Source organism: Taudactylus pleione, unplaced genomic scaffold, assembly GCF_031769625.1.
Source record: "Taudactylus pleione unplaced genomic scaffold, aTauple2 ptg000903l, whole genome shotgun sequence".
NCBI classification, from domain to species: Eukaryota; Metazoa; Chordata; class Amphibia; order Anura; family Myobatrachidae; genus Taudactylus; species Taudactylus pleione.
In genome coordinates this window covers 2,082,024-2,095,093 of record NW_028285304.1, presented here as the reverse complement: position 1 = coordinate 2,095,093, position 13,070 = coordinate 2,082,024, and the positions used below count along the sequence as shown (strand labels likewise).

Sequence of the window (13,070 nt, the reverse complement as noted above, 5' to 3'; positions counted from 1 at the left end):
GGGGATCTGGCCGTAATCCCACAAGACTAACCCATTCTTGTCCTGACCACTGTTTAGCTGCCTCAGCAGTACAAATGTATTTTTATATATATTGATAAATCGTGGTGATATTTGTTTTTATCACTGTCTCATCTGTGAATTAGTAGACCCCGTCATACTACAGTTTCAGGCTTTTACAGTGACATGGGTGGGTGACATCACATGGTGGGATGTATCAAACTTTCTGAAGAGGACAATTGGAGAAGTTACCCATTGCCACCAATCAGATTCTACCTATCATTTTATGGAATATACTAGATAAATATGATTGGATGTTATGGGCAGTTTCTCTACTTGCCCTTTTTAGAAGCTTTGATTCATCTCCCCTGTGATCTGTTATAATATAACGTTCAGACAGGAAAAGACCCTCTGACCCCATAACGCTCACATTTCTGAATGAAATGTGTTGACGTTTGTCGTCATTAATTTTGTTCCTTGAGAAAGTCCCGAAGTCGCGTCTGCTGCGCGAATGTTTCATCACAGAGGCGTGGGGTGCGGCGACACTGAATGATCCCCTAATTAGAGCAGCTCTCATTTCTCTCATATTATACCAGTAGGACGCCTTCCTGAGACCATTCCGCAACCAGTGACTGTTTCTGGACATTCTGATGGATAAAGTCTATAGGCTTACATGGAAAACTACTATCTCCTGATTTTTCTATGCAATGAAAACAAGATCGGCCTAATGTTTGTGTCAACAATCAGAATGTATGATTAATAGATTAATATTGTATTACGTCGAACTAAATCTGTTTATTTAAACTCTACATGACGTGCTGTGTTTTATTCGATGGCAGCAAAGCTTTATAGTACAGATGCTGGGTATGTAGCTTGAAGCATTGTATAGGTCGGGGTTAATTGCGTATGTTGTGAGATGTCGCTGGAACTTCCGTGCGTGCAGAAGTTGCGCCCGTCATTCTTTCATCACTTTCTGAAAAGTTTCAGACTTTTTCTGAGAAGTTGTCACTGGTAAAACTGTATTAGGGAAATGCAGGTTTTTATTCCTCTAGCAGTAATATATGTGAAAGGAATTTGAAATAGCCGCAGTTCCCAATTCCTCTCTCTACGATCTATAGATATATTTTTGGGATCCCTTCTCTTTATGTACCACTGGGAGTTCCCAATGGGGAATTCCAACTTTCCAATGCATACACAAATGCAAAAAACTCTAGTTCACGCAGGCGCAAGTCTGCTGCCCACTGCTCCGAAAGAAATATTCGGGGAGACAGCTCATTTATGGATCAGCTGTCTCTGCGTCAGAGCAAAGATGAATTGTTCCGGCGCTCACCGCTAGTAGGAAAAATGTTCATTATCGGCGTGCGCTCGGACCCTGATAATTAACAAAATGAATAGACCCCTGAGAGATTTAGGGACAGTTTCAAGGACCATAATTTACAAAATCAAATCCTTAAAACTTTGGAGAAATCAGGGACAGTTTAGATGCTTTAGGGCATGCGAAAACGATGACAGGGCATGCTGGGATGTGTAGTGCCACAGCAGCTGGAGTGCTGCATGTTGAACCCTGTCCTACAAATGTCAGTCTAGCAGTGGTGCAGTGAGAGCTGCAGGGAGACCCCGCCCCCTCCCTCCAATCACAGATCTCAATGGCTGCCTGACTCCGACACATACTCACTTCCAAACTGTTGAATGGGAAACACTGCAACTCCCTTATAGCGGGAAAGATGCATTAAGGCTGCATGCTCATGCCATGCTCTCCAGACCCCTGACTGTTAGCTCCTGAAACCCCCCCCCCCCTTGCATGCCAAAACCCAGCCGCCTTCCTGCATCTGTACCACTATCCCTACTACCACTATATGGGCCTGTAAGCTCCTACTCCTGCTGGGCAGATCATACAGAGTGCCACATGATCTTCTTACAGTCAGAGCCATACAATACTATTTATAGGCACCTGTAGTATGATGCTAATGACAGGTATTATTGTATATAGTACAAAGGGCCTGATTCACTAACGTAGGCAACTGTGTATGCAATAGTGATTACGCACGCAGTTCAACTGCGATAATATGCTAATCCATTGCAGTCACTATTCCCTCGCAGCTCTGCACAAGGACGTCCACTTTACTTACTACACATCTGTAATGTTTAGCAGGACCGCAAAACCATCGGTACAATCGGATACCATCGGAGCCTCGCGCTCACTTGCAGAAGCCCTGACCTTACTCAGAAATTGCTAATAACCACGCACGCTATGAGGCCTCAGGCTGTGTAGGCCATCGCAGTGGATAATTCATGCACGCCCCTGCAAAGCGCTGCGGAATATGTGTGCGCTATATAAATAACTGGTAATAATAATAATATTAATTATTATTCTATGGCAAAGGAGAGACTAACAGAGTCTGTGGCAGCATTTGAGATCCCATCCACACCCTCCTACCAACACCCACCTCAGGCTACGATATATACCCCTTAAGACTTAGTACAGCACATTGTTAAACTAAGGAGCCCATCACCCCTCTGTCCACACAGCAGCTACAGTTACCCATGCAGTTCCAATTTATTATGAATTTTGCATGCCCACCACCAGCGTTACTGGTCCAAAAACTACTACAGTATGTACAGTATATAAGGTAAAGAGGGGAACATGTGCCTGATAGTGTAGTATCTTGTGTAAATGTGCCTGGAAAGTAGATCCTTATAGCCACGATAAGCAGAGATAATGGATGATAAGAGATGATAGGGGATGATAGGGGATGATAAGGGCTGATAGGGGATGATAAGGGATGATAAGGGATGATAGGGGAAGATAAGGGATGATAGGAGATGATAGGGGATGATAAGAGATGATAGGAGATGATAAGGGATGATAGGGGATGATAAGGGATGATAGGAGATGATAGGGGATGATAAGGGATGATAGGGGATGATAGGAGATGATAGGGGATGATAGGGGATGATAAGGGATGATAGGGGAAGATAAGGGATGATAGGAGATGATAGGGGATGATAGGAGATGATAGGGGATGATAAGGGATGATAGGAGATGATAGGGGATGATAAGGGATGATAGGGGATGATAGGAGATGATAGGGGATGATAGGAGATGATAGGGGATGATAAGGGATGATAGGAGATGATAAGGGATGATAGGGGATGATAAGGGATGATAGGAGATGTTAGGGGATGATAAGGGATGATAGGGGATGATAGGAGATGATAGGGGATGACAAGGGATGATAGGGGATGATAAGGACTGATAGGGGATGATTAGGACTGATAAGGGGTGATAAGGACTGATAGGAGATGATAAGGACTGACGGGATGATAAGGGATGATAGAGGATGATAGGGGATGATAAGGGATGATAGGAGATGATAAGGACTGATAAGGGATGATAGGGGATGATAAGGGCTGATAGGGGATGAAAAGGACTGATAGGGGATGATAAGGACTGATAGGGGATGATAAGGGATGATAGGGGATGATAACGACTGATAGGGGATGATAAGGGCTGATAGGGGATGATAAGGACTGATAGGGGATGATAGGGGATGATAAGGACTGATAAGGGAAGATAAGGACTGATAAGGGCTGATAGGGGATGATAATGGATGATAGGGGATGATAAGGACTGATAAGGGATGATAAGGGCTGATAGGGGATGATAAGGACTGATAAGGGATGATAGGGGATTGTAAGGACTGATAGGGGATGATAAGGGCTGATAGGGGATGATAAGGGATGATAGGGGATGATAAGGACTGATAAGGGATGATAGGGGATGATAAGGGATGATAGGGGATGATAAGGAATGATAGGGGATGATAAGGGTTGATAGGGGATGATAAGGGCTGATAGGGGATGATAAGAGATGATAGGGGATGATAAGGGATGATAGGGGATGATAAGGGATGATAAGGACTGATAAGGGATGATAGGGGATGATAAGGGATGATAGGGGATGATAAGGGATGATAGGGGATGACAAGGGATTATAGGGGATGATAGGGGATGATAAGGACTGATAGGGTATGATAAGGATTGATAGGGGATGATAAGGGATGATAGGGGATGATAAGGACTGATAGGGGATGATAAGGGATGATAGGGGATGATAAGGGATGATAAGAGATGATAGGGGATGATAAGGGATTATAGGGGATGATAAGAGATGATAGGGGATGGAAGGACTGATAAGGGATGATAGGGGATGATAAGGGATTATAGGGGATGATAAGAGATGATAGGGAATGATAAAGGATGATAAGGGATGATAAGGACTGATAAGGGATGATAGGGGATTATAGGGGATGATAAGGGATGATAGGGGATGATAGGGGGTGATAAGGGATGATAGGAATGATAAGGGATGATAGGGGATGATAGGGGATGATAGGAATGATAAGGGATGATAGGGGGTGATAAGGGATGATAGGGGATGATAAGGCATGATAGGGGATGATAGGGGGTGATAAGGGATGATAGGGGGTGATAATGGATGATAGGGAATGATAAGGGATGATAGGGGGTGATTGGGGATGATAAGGGATGATAGGGGATGATAAGGAATGATAAGGGATGATAGGGGGTGATAAGGGATGATAGGGGGTGATAAGGGATGATAGGGGATGATAAGGAATGATAAGGGATGATAGGGGGTGATAAGGGATGATAGGGGGTGATAAGGGATGATAGGGAATGATAAGGGATGATAGGGGATGATAGGAATGATAGGGGGTGATAAGGGATGATAGGGGATGATAAGGGATGATAGGGGATGATAGGGGATGATAAGGGATGATAAGGACTGATAGGGGATGATAAGGGATGATAAGGATTGATAGGGGATGATAAGGGGTGATAAGGGATGATAGGAGGTGATAAGGGATGATAGGGAATGATAAGGGATGATAGGGGATGATAAGGACTGATAAGGGATGATAAGGACTGATAGGGGATGATAAGGGCTGATAGGGGATGATAGGGGATGATAAGGACTGATAAGGGATGATAGGGGATGGTAAGGACTGATAGGGGATGATAAGGGCTGATAGGGGATGATAAGGGATGATAGGGGATGATAAGGGCTGATAAGGGATGATAAGGACTGATAGGGGATGATAAGGGATGACAAGGGATGATAGGGGATGATAAGGGATGATAGGGGTGATAAGGACTGATAGGGGATGATAAGGGATGATAGGGGATGATAAGGACTGATAGGGGATGATAAGGGATGATAGGGGATGATAAGGGATGATAAGAGATGATAGGGGATGATAAGGGATGTTAGGGGATGATAAGGGATTATAGGGGATGATAAGAGATGATAGGGGATGATAAGGACTGATAAGGGATTATAGGGGATGATAAGAGATGATAGGGGATGATAAGGGATGATAAGGACTGATAAGGGATTATAGGGGATGATAAGGGATGATAGGGGGTGATAAGGGATGATAGGGGGTGATAAGGGATGATAGGGAATGATAAGGGATGATAGGGGGTGATTGGGGATGATAGGGGGTGATAGGGGATGATAAGGGATGATAGGGGATGATAAGGGATGATAGGAATGATAGGGGGTGATAAGGGATGATAGGGGGTGATAGGAATGATAAGGGATGATAAGGGATGATAAGGACTGATAGAGGATGATAAGGACTGATAGAGGATGATAAGGGATGATAGGGGATGATAAGGGATGATAAGAGATGATAGGGGATGATAAGGGATTATAGGGGATGATAAGAGATGATAGGGGATGATAAGGACTGATAAGGGATGATAGGGGATGATAAGAGATGATAAGGGATGATAGGGGATGATAAGGGATGATAAGGACTGATAAGGGATGATAGGGGATGATAAGGGATGATAGGGGGTGATAAGGGATGATAGGGAATGTTAAGGGATGATAGGGGGTGATTGGGGGTGATAGGGGATGATAAGGGATGATAGGGGATGATAAGGGATGATAGGAGATGATAGGAATGATAGGGGGTGATAAGGGATGATAGGGGGTGATAGGAATGATAAGGGATGATAGGTGATGATAAGGATTGATAGGGGATTATAGGGGATGATAAGAGAAGATAGGGGATGATAAGGGATGATAGGGGATGATAGGGGATGATAAGGGATGATAAGGATTGATAAGGGATGATAGGGGATTATAGGGGATGACAAGGGATGATAGGTGATGATAAGGGATGATAGGAGATGATAAGGGATGATAGGGGATGATAAGGGATGATAGGGGATGACAAGGGATGATAGGGGATGATAAGGGATGATAGGGGATGATAAGGGATGATAGGGGATGACAAGGGATGATAGGGGATGATAAGGGATGATAGGGGATGATAAGGGATGATAGGGGATGATAAGGAATGATAGGGGATGATAAGGGATGACAAGGGATGATAGGGGATGACAAGGGATGATAAGGGATGATAGGGGATGAAAGAGGGTGATAGGGAATGATAAGGGATGATAGGGGTTGATAGTTCTACAGTGTTTTTAAGTCAATTGGTGACTCATGTAATATCCAAACTTTCCATAGATATAGCCCAAAAAGTACGGCACTCTCCGCACGCGTATAGCTTAATGACGCATTTCAAAAGTTCACGCAATTACTGCGCCATTATCAAGACCAGGTAATTACAGTGCATTACCGAAACGTTTCATTATTTTTTTCTTTTAAATAAACTTTTCAGCTATACAGACCCTGAGATTGATGTGCTTTTATGGAATGTCTATATTCATATACACAGAACTTGTCATAGTTTGGAAAACAGAGCTTTTAGTGATCGGGGCAAATACACCCTTACTACATTTTGCTCTAAGGAGCTGGTTCAGAGGGGGACGCTGTTTCGATTATTATTTACGCAGTTGGCCGATGTTTGAGGATCTGTGCATGCACAGGAGCCGCAGATCAGGGGTTGCGATGTTTTGCCCGTGAGTGCCCCAATCGCTGCACCATGATCGAAATGCGTTTGGGGAGGGGGGGCAGTGATGGGCAGTGTTCCAGAAAACAGGAGCGTGACCATTTTCTCTGAGTACCGAAGCCAGTGGCTGCGTCCTTTGCTCGACATCCTCAGATGTCCGATGGTTACGCAGTTAATCCGATGCTGCGTGTTTGGAGGCAACCAGCAGATCACAAAAGCCGGCAGTGGCCGTCACTTTACTTAGGACGCCTCCTGCAGCTTTAGCATAATTTTGTGCTATATAGCGATCACCTCCGAATCAACCCGTAAGTATGGAGACACGGAGAGGAGTGGAGGTTCTATAAGGATGTTGTGTATGTACTGTACTGCTGCAGGTATTTACAGTGAAGTGTAACTACAGTACCTTTGTTATTAAGGGTTCTAGTTACTAAGCAGTGTTAGTAGACAGAGTGAAAAGTGATAAGTCTGTGATAAGGTGCCAGCCAATCAGCTCCCAACTGCCATTTTTCAAACACAGCCTGTGAGATGACAATTGGGAGCTGATTGGCTGGCACCTTATCACTTTCTTATCACTTTTCACTCTGTCTCCTAACACTGCTTAGTAAATAGACCCCATAGTGCGTTCAGGCATCACATAGGGCATACAGCCAGGACATGCACTCCTTACTGAATTGCATCCTGACCCTATCTTCTGTTCCATAGGATCCATAAGGGGGATTAATGTTCCCCGTCATGCAAATTAGAGAAACAAATCTAACTTTAATAGTCTGAGTAAAAGCCTACGTGTAATGTAAAGCTATCAGCACACATCACAGTATTGAGAGAATGAGTTGGATGGCTGTGACACAGGCCTGAGGTTTGTCACTTACGCTGAGGGATGCTGTTCCTCTGACGTTCGGCAGACAGCTGAGGTTACTGTGGTTACAGGGCATCGTTATACACAGGATCTGGGCAGGTGGATGTCAATAAGCCCCACGCTGTCCTGTCTAGATAGACTTTCCTGTGCTGCAATCTCCGAAATAGTATCCCGTGCCGCAATCTCCATAATGGTCATTGATTTTTTAAATACTGAATTAGTTTCCTATTGGCAACCAATCAGATGTTTGTGGTCACTTTCCAAACTGTGCACGACAAAATGGCAGACTCTGATTGGCTGCTATGGGATTTCCCTCCATTAATAATCAATAATTGGATTGTAATATTTTTTTCCCAGGTTTTAGTTTTTTAGATTCATTTTTTCACGATGAAACCAGTTTATTGACTGTATTATATACTTGTGTGTATACTGTAGGCTCGCTTCCAGTAACAATAAAATAATCTTATTCAGCGCTCTTGTTTTTTTTTCACATAGGATCTTGTCAGGCACACGCTGCTTACTTTGTACGTTTTTTGGAGCCTGGGACGCAGGGAAACAAATGGGCTCCTCTAAGCCCACCACAAACTGACCTTTTATAGTATTATTATTTTTAGTGATTTATTGTACTTTGTGATGCAGCTGTGTTTCATTGCAACAGTCGCAGTCACTTCAGGACGGGTGAGTTTGTGTATCACATTTACAGAGCGCAGTGCGTTGTTCTACTGTCCTTTTGTCTAATGTGTATGACTAATCCCGTGTGACTGATGTGGCTGATTTAGGCCTCGGGATAGATCATTCTTATAAGTGGGTGAAATGTTAAATTACAAACAGGACACGAATTGGCCTCAATGGAATTTTACTGCTTGTAATGACCCCGTGGATTGTTACCACTGGCACCGGAGATCGATAGCGAGCGGTCCAGCCCATTGTCTCACCAGCACTAATTAGGGTCAGACTCCAGTATCGTATCCCATAAGGTTTGTACAGAAGAACACATACCAACGCCCCCTTACTGCCTCAGCACTGGCTTTCTCCTGCCACAGTAGTGTGCATTTCTTGTTTGTATACACTCACACACACGCAAATGTGCGTGGTGACCTAATGTTTATCAGGCGCAAATTTTATAATCTCTATATAAGTATTTTTAACCCAGATCGCTAGCGGTTGTACATAGATTTTTTATTTTCCTTTACATGGCCCCAATCCACCAACATGTCCCTCGTCTGCACACCAACATGCTCTCCTAGCACATTATTATGTCTCCGCTGCATACTAACGTGCCCTATGCACACCAACGTGCTCTCCCAGCACATCAAGGTGCCCCCTGCACACCAACATGCCCCCACCTGCACACCAACATGCTCTCCTAGCACATTATTATGTCTCCGCTGCCTACCAACGTGCCTTGGGGCAACACACACTGCGATACCCAACCAATGGGGCTACACACACTGCGATACCCAACCAATGGGGCTACACACACTGCGATACCCAACCAATGGGGCTACACACACTGCGATACCCAACCAATGGGGCTACACACACTGCCATACCCTGGGGCTACACACACTGCGATACCCACCCAATGGGGCTACACACACTGCGATACCCAACCAATGGGGCTACACACACTGCGATACCCAACCAATGGGGCTACACACACTGCGATCCCAACCAATGGGGCTACACACACTGCGATACCCAACCAAAGGGGCTACACACACCCAGCCAACAGGGCAGCATTATTATAGTTTATTTACGAGGAGCTGTATAGAGAATATTTGTCATTCACAACAGCCCACTGCATGGCTCTCAACATGTGGACGCAGGGAAGAGGACACCCATGCTCGCCTGTAAAGGGGCTTGGCCATCCAGCACCCCCATATTCCTGTCACTCTGGTGGAGTGCCCATCACTCCCCGATCTGCTGGGCTCACGCCTGTACTGTTTACATTCTCTCCCAACCTCCCCACTTGCGACCTGAGGGTGGGTCGGCATGTCGACTGTTCTGCCCACAGTCGGATGGTTGAGATGTGGTATATGCCCTGGGAGCTTACAGTACAGCAGTTCCATACTTTGATATGTATGGCAGTATAGGTCATTTGACTTTCCCACTTTATCCATTGCAGATCATGCCTAGATCATGCACAGACAGCTCATTACCTGTCCCACCTCATACACTATTATTATGATCAGTCCTTGGACTATGGTATAACAATCCTGGTTTTCCTGAGAGCTGACAGAGAAGTGATAGAAGCAGTGATGCCTTTGTGCAACATTCTGGCTCTGTGTGAGATGGGAGTGGAGATGTCTCCTGCCGCTCCACAGAGTAAATCTTACAGGATGGAGGAATGTAATATAACACTGAATGATAATGTCACGGACATGCGGCTTGTACCATAAAGTGTTGTTATCCCCCCACTACTGTATGTAACTAAGTTACTTTCTAAACCGGACACGTCATGCTCAGATTTAGGGAGAACTGGATGTGAGGGAGGACGGGTAGTGAGGGAGGACGGGTAGTGATGGAGGACTGGTAATGAGGGAGGACTGGTAATTAGGGAGGACTGGTAGTGACGGAGGACTGGTAATTAGGGAGGACTGGTAGTGTGGGAAGACTGATAGTTAGGGTGGATTGGTAGTGAGGGAAGACTGGTAGTGGGGGAGGACTGGTAATTAGGGTGAACTGGTTGTGAGGGAGGACTGGTAATTAGGGTGGATTGGTAGTGAGGGAGGACTGGTAGTGAGGGAGGACTGGTAATTAGGGTGGACTGGTAGTGAGGGAGGACTGGTAGTGAGGGAGGACTGGTAGTGAGGGTAGACTGGTAGTGAGGGAAGACTGGTAGTGAGGGAGGACGGGTAGTGAGGGAAGACGGGTAGTGAGGGAAGACTGGTAGTCAGAGAGGACGGGTAGTGAGGGAGGATGGGTAGTGAGGGAAGACTGGTAGTGAGGGAGGACGGGTAGTGAGGGAAGACTGGTAGTGAGGGAAGACTGGTAGTGAGGGAGGACGGTTAGTGAGGGAAGACTGGTAGTGAGGGAAGACTGGTAGTGAGGGAGGACGGGTAGTGAGGGAAGACTGGTAGTGAGGGAAGAATGGTAGTGAATGGTAGTGAGGGAGGACGGGTAGTGAGGGAAGACGGGTAGTGAGAGAGGACAGGTAGTGAGGGAGGACGGGTAGCGAGGGAGGACTGGTAGTGAGGGAATATGGGTAGTGAGGGAGGACGGGTAGTGAGGGAGGACGGGTAGTGAGGGAAGACTGGTAGTGAGGGAGGACTGGTAGTGAGGGAAGACTGGTAGTGAGGGAAGACTGGTAGTGAGTGAGGATGGGTAGTGAGGGAAGACGGGTAGTGAGGGAAGACTGGTAGTGAGGGAGGACGGGTAGTGAGGGAAGACTGGTAGTGAGGTAAGACAGGTAGTGAGGGAGGACGGGTAGTGAGGGAAGACGGGTAGTGAGGGAGGACGGGTAGTGAGGGAGGACGGGTAGTGAGGGAAGACGGGTAGCGAGGGAGGACGGGTAGCGAGGGAAGACTGGTAGTGAGAAAGGACTGGTAGCGAGAGAGGACTGGTAGCGAGGGAGGACTGGTAGCGAGGGAAGACGGGTAGTGAGGGAGGACGGGTAGTGAGGGAAGACCATACTTGCCAACTCTCCCTCATTGTCAGGCAGACTCCCTGAAATAGTAGCAATCTCCCTGGCTCCCTGAAATAGTAGCAATCTCCCTGACTCCCTGAAGACTCTACCAATCTCCCTGATTGCACCTTACCCCCATTATAAAGCTGTTTTATTAAAAAGCAGCGATTGTCTGTACAACAGTAACAGATATCTACATCAACTCATTGATGAAATTGCAGTCCGTGGCAAAGCTGCCAGGGGTTTCCCCCCATTTTAGTCACCACTGGAATGGCTTATCGGTGCCCAGCGGACAACAATAGGGGCCTATTCATGATGTTAATTATTGGGCATTCTGACTCGCCGCTGCTACCGAAGCAATTCATCATTGCTCCAGCACGGTGACAGCTGATGCGATATCAGCTGTCCCCGCAAGCCGCTTCACTGTTCCATTTTGGAGCAGATACGGGACTGCGCATGCGCGACCTACAGGTTACGCATGCGCACAAGCTCGCCGACGTCCAGCGGAAGGCGTCGGACAGGGGCGGAGGGAACCCAGAGCAGGAGAATGCTCCCACAGTCGAGCTCTGAAAATATTAGATTTTCGGAGCTTGATGAATTCTGTCCCCATACTAGTGTATGGGGACAGTGGACCATTCCGCAAGAGGAAGGTAAATAGGAGATATCTGTGATACTAGTGTATGGGGACAGCGGACCACACCGCAAGAGGAAGGTAAGTAGGAGATATCTGTGATACTAGTGTATGGGGACAGCAGACCATTCCGGGAAAGGAAGGTAAGTAGGAGATATCTGTGATACTAGTGTATGGGGACAGCGGACCACACCGCAAGAGGAAGGTAAGTAGGAGATATCTGTGATATCTCCTGCTTTACCTCATTGATGAATGGCCCAATAACGTAATTTTGTGTGCAGTTTCACCTGCTTTTGTGAAAATTAAGTGATGATGAATAGGCCCCACAGTCTCATAGGATCACTGTGCAATGACTGTCCTTAGGGCACACACTGTACGCAGAAGGGGCATCTTGCCTATCCCTCATTGTTGGCACCCTATAATAGCCCAAGGTAGGACAGGGGTTCTCCACCCTGCTAGGCTTTCCCTGAAGCGAAGAACTTATCTTCTGATTTAAAAAAAAAAAAATGTTAAGCTATAATAAAACTTTTCTTTTATTCTGCAACTAAAATGTTCTGCTGAATCTGTCTCCTACCTCTCCTAATGCCAACGTACCTAGCAATAGGCAGGATACGCCAACTGGAATAAAGTGTAGACTGGCGCCAGGTGCTTATCAGCATAAAAAGTAGCGTTTCTGGAGTAAATAAAAATAAACATAGTGAGTTTTGATTATTTTTTTTTAAGTGATAATTTCTTGCAGGTGTTTCTTTGCGTGACATTAGCCACATGAGCTGACATTTCACATGACGTCATTTTTCTTTTCTCTCTATTTCTCATAGCTGACAACACCGAATTTTCCAGTGGTGGTGAAGTTGGGGCACGCTCATGCAGGAATGGGCAAGGTGAGCCATGTCAGAGACGTTTGCATTCAGTACAGAGAAATTATGTTTTGCAGAACGCAGGCCTTCCAGCTGTTGGACCGGCACTCCCTCTCCCCTGATATATGTATCATTATTCATTACGTCAGCA

At 45.9% G+C, this 13,070-nt stretch overlaps 1 protein-coding gene across 2 annotated transcripts in view; it reads left to right on the top strand.

The window, feature by feature from the left end:
* SYN3 (synapsin III) overlaps positions 1-13,070 on the top strand; it is a 316,630-nt gene that overhangs the window by 240,654 nt on the left and 62,906 nt on the right. For both annotated transcript variants that reach the window (XM_088459273.1, XM_088459272.1), the window contains exon 7: positions 12,881-12,943. In XM_088459273.1, coding sequence (XP_088315399.1) covers positions 12,881-12,943 — 63 coding nt within the window. The remainder of the gene's footprint in view (positions 1-12,880; positions 12,944-13,070) is intronic.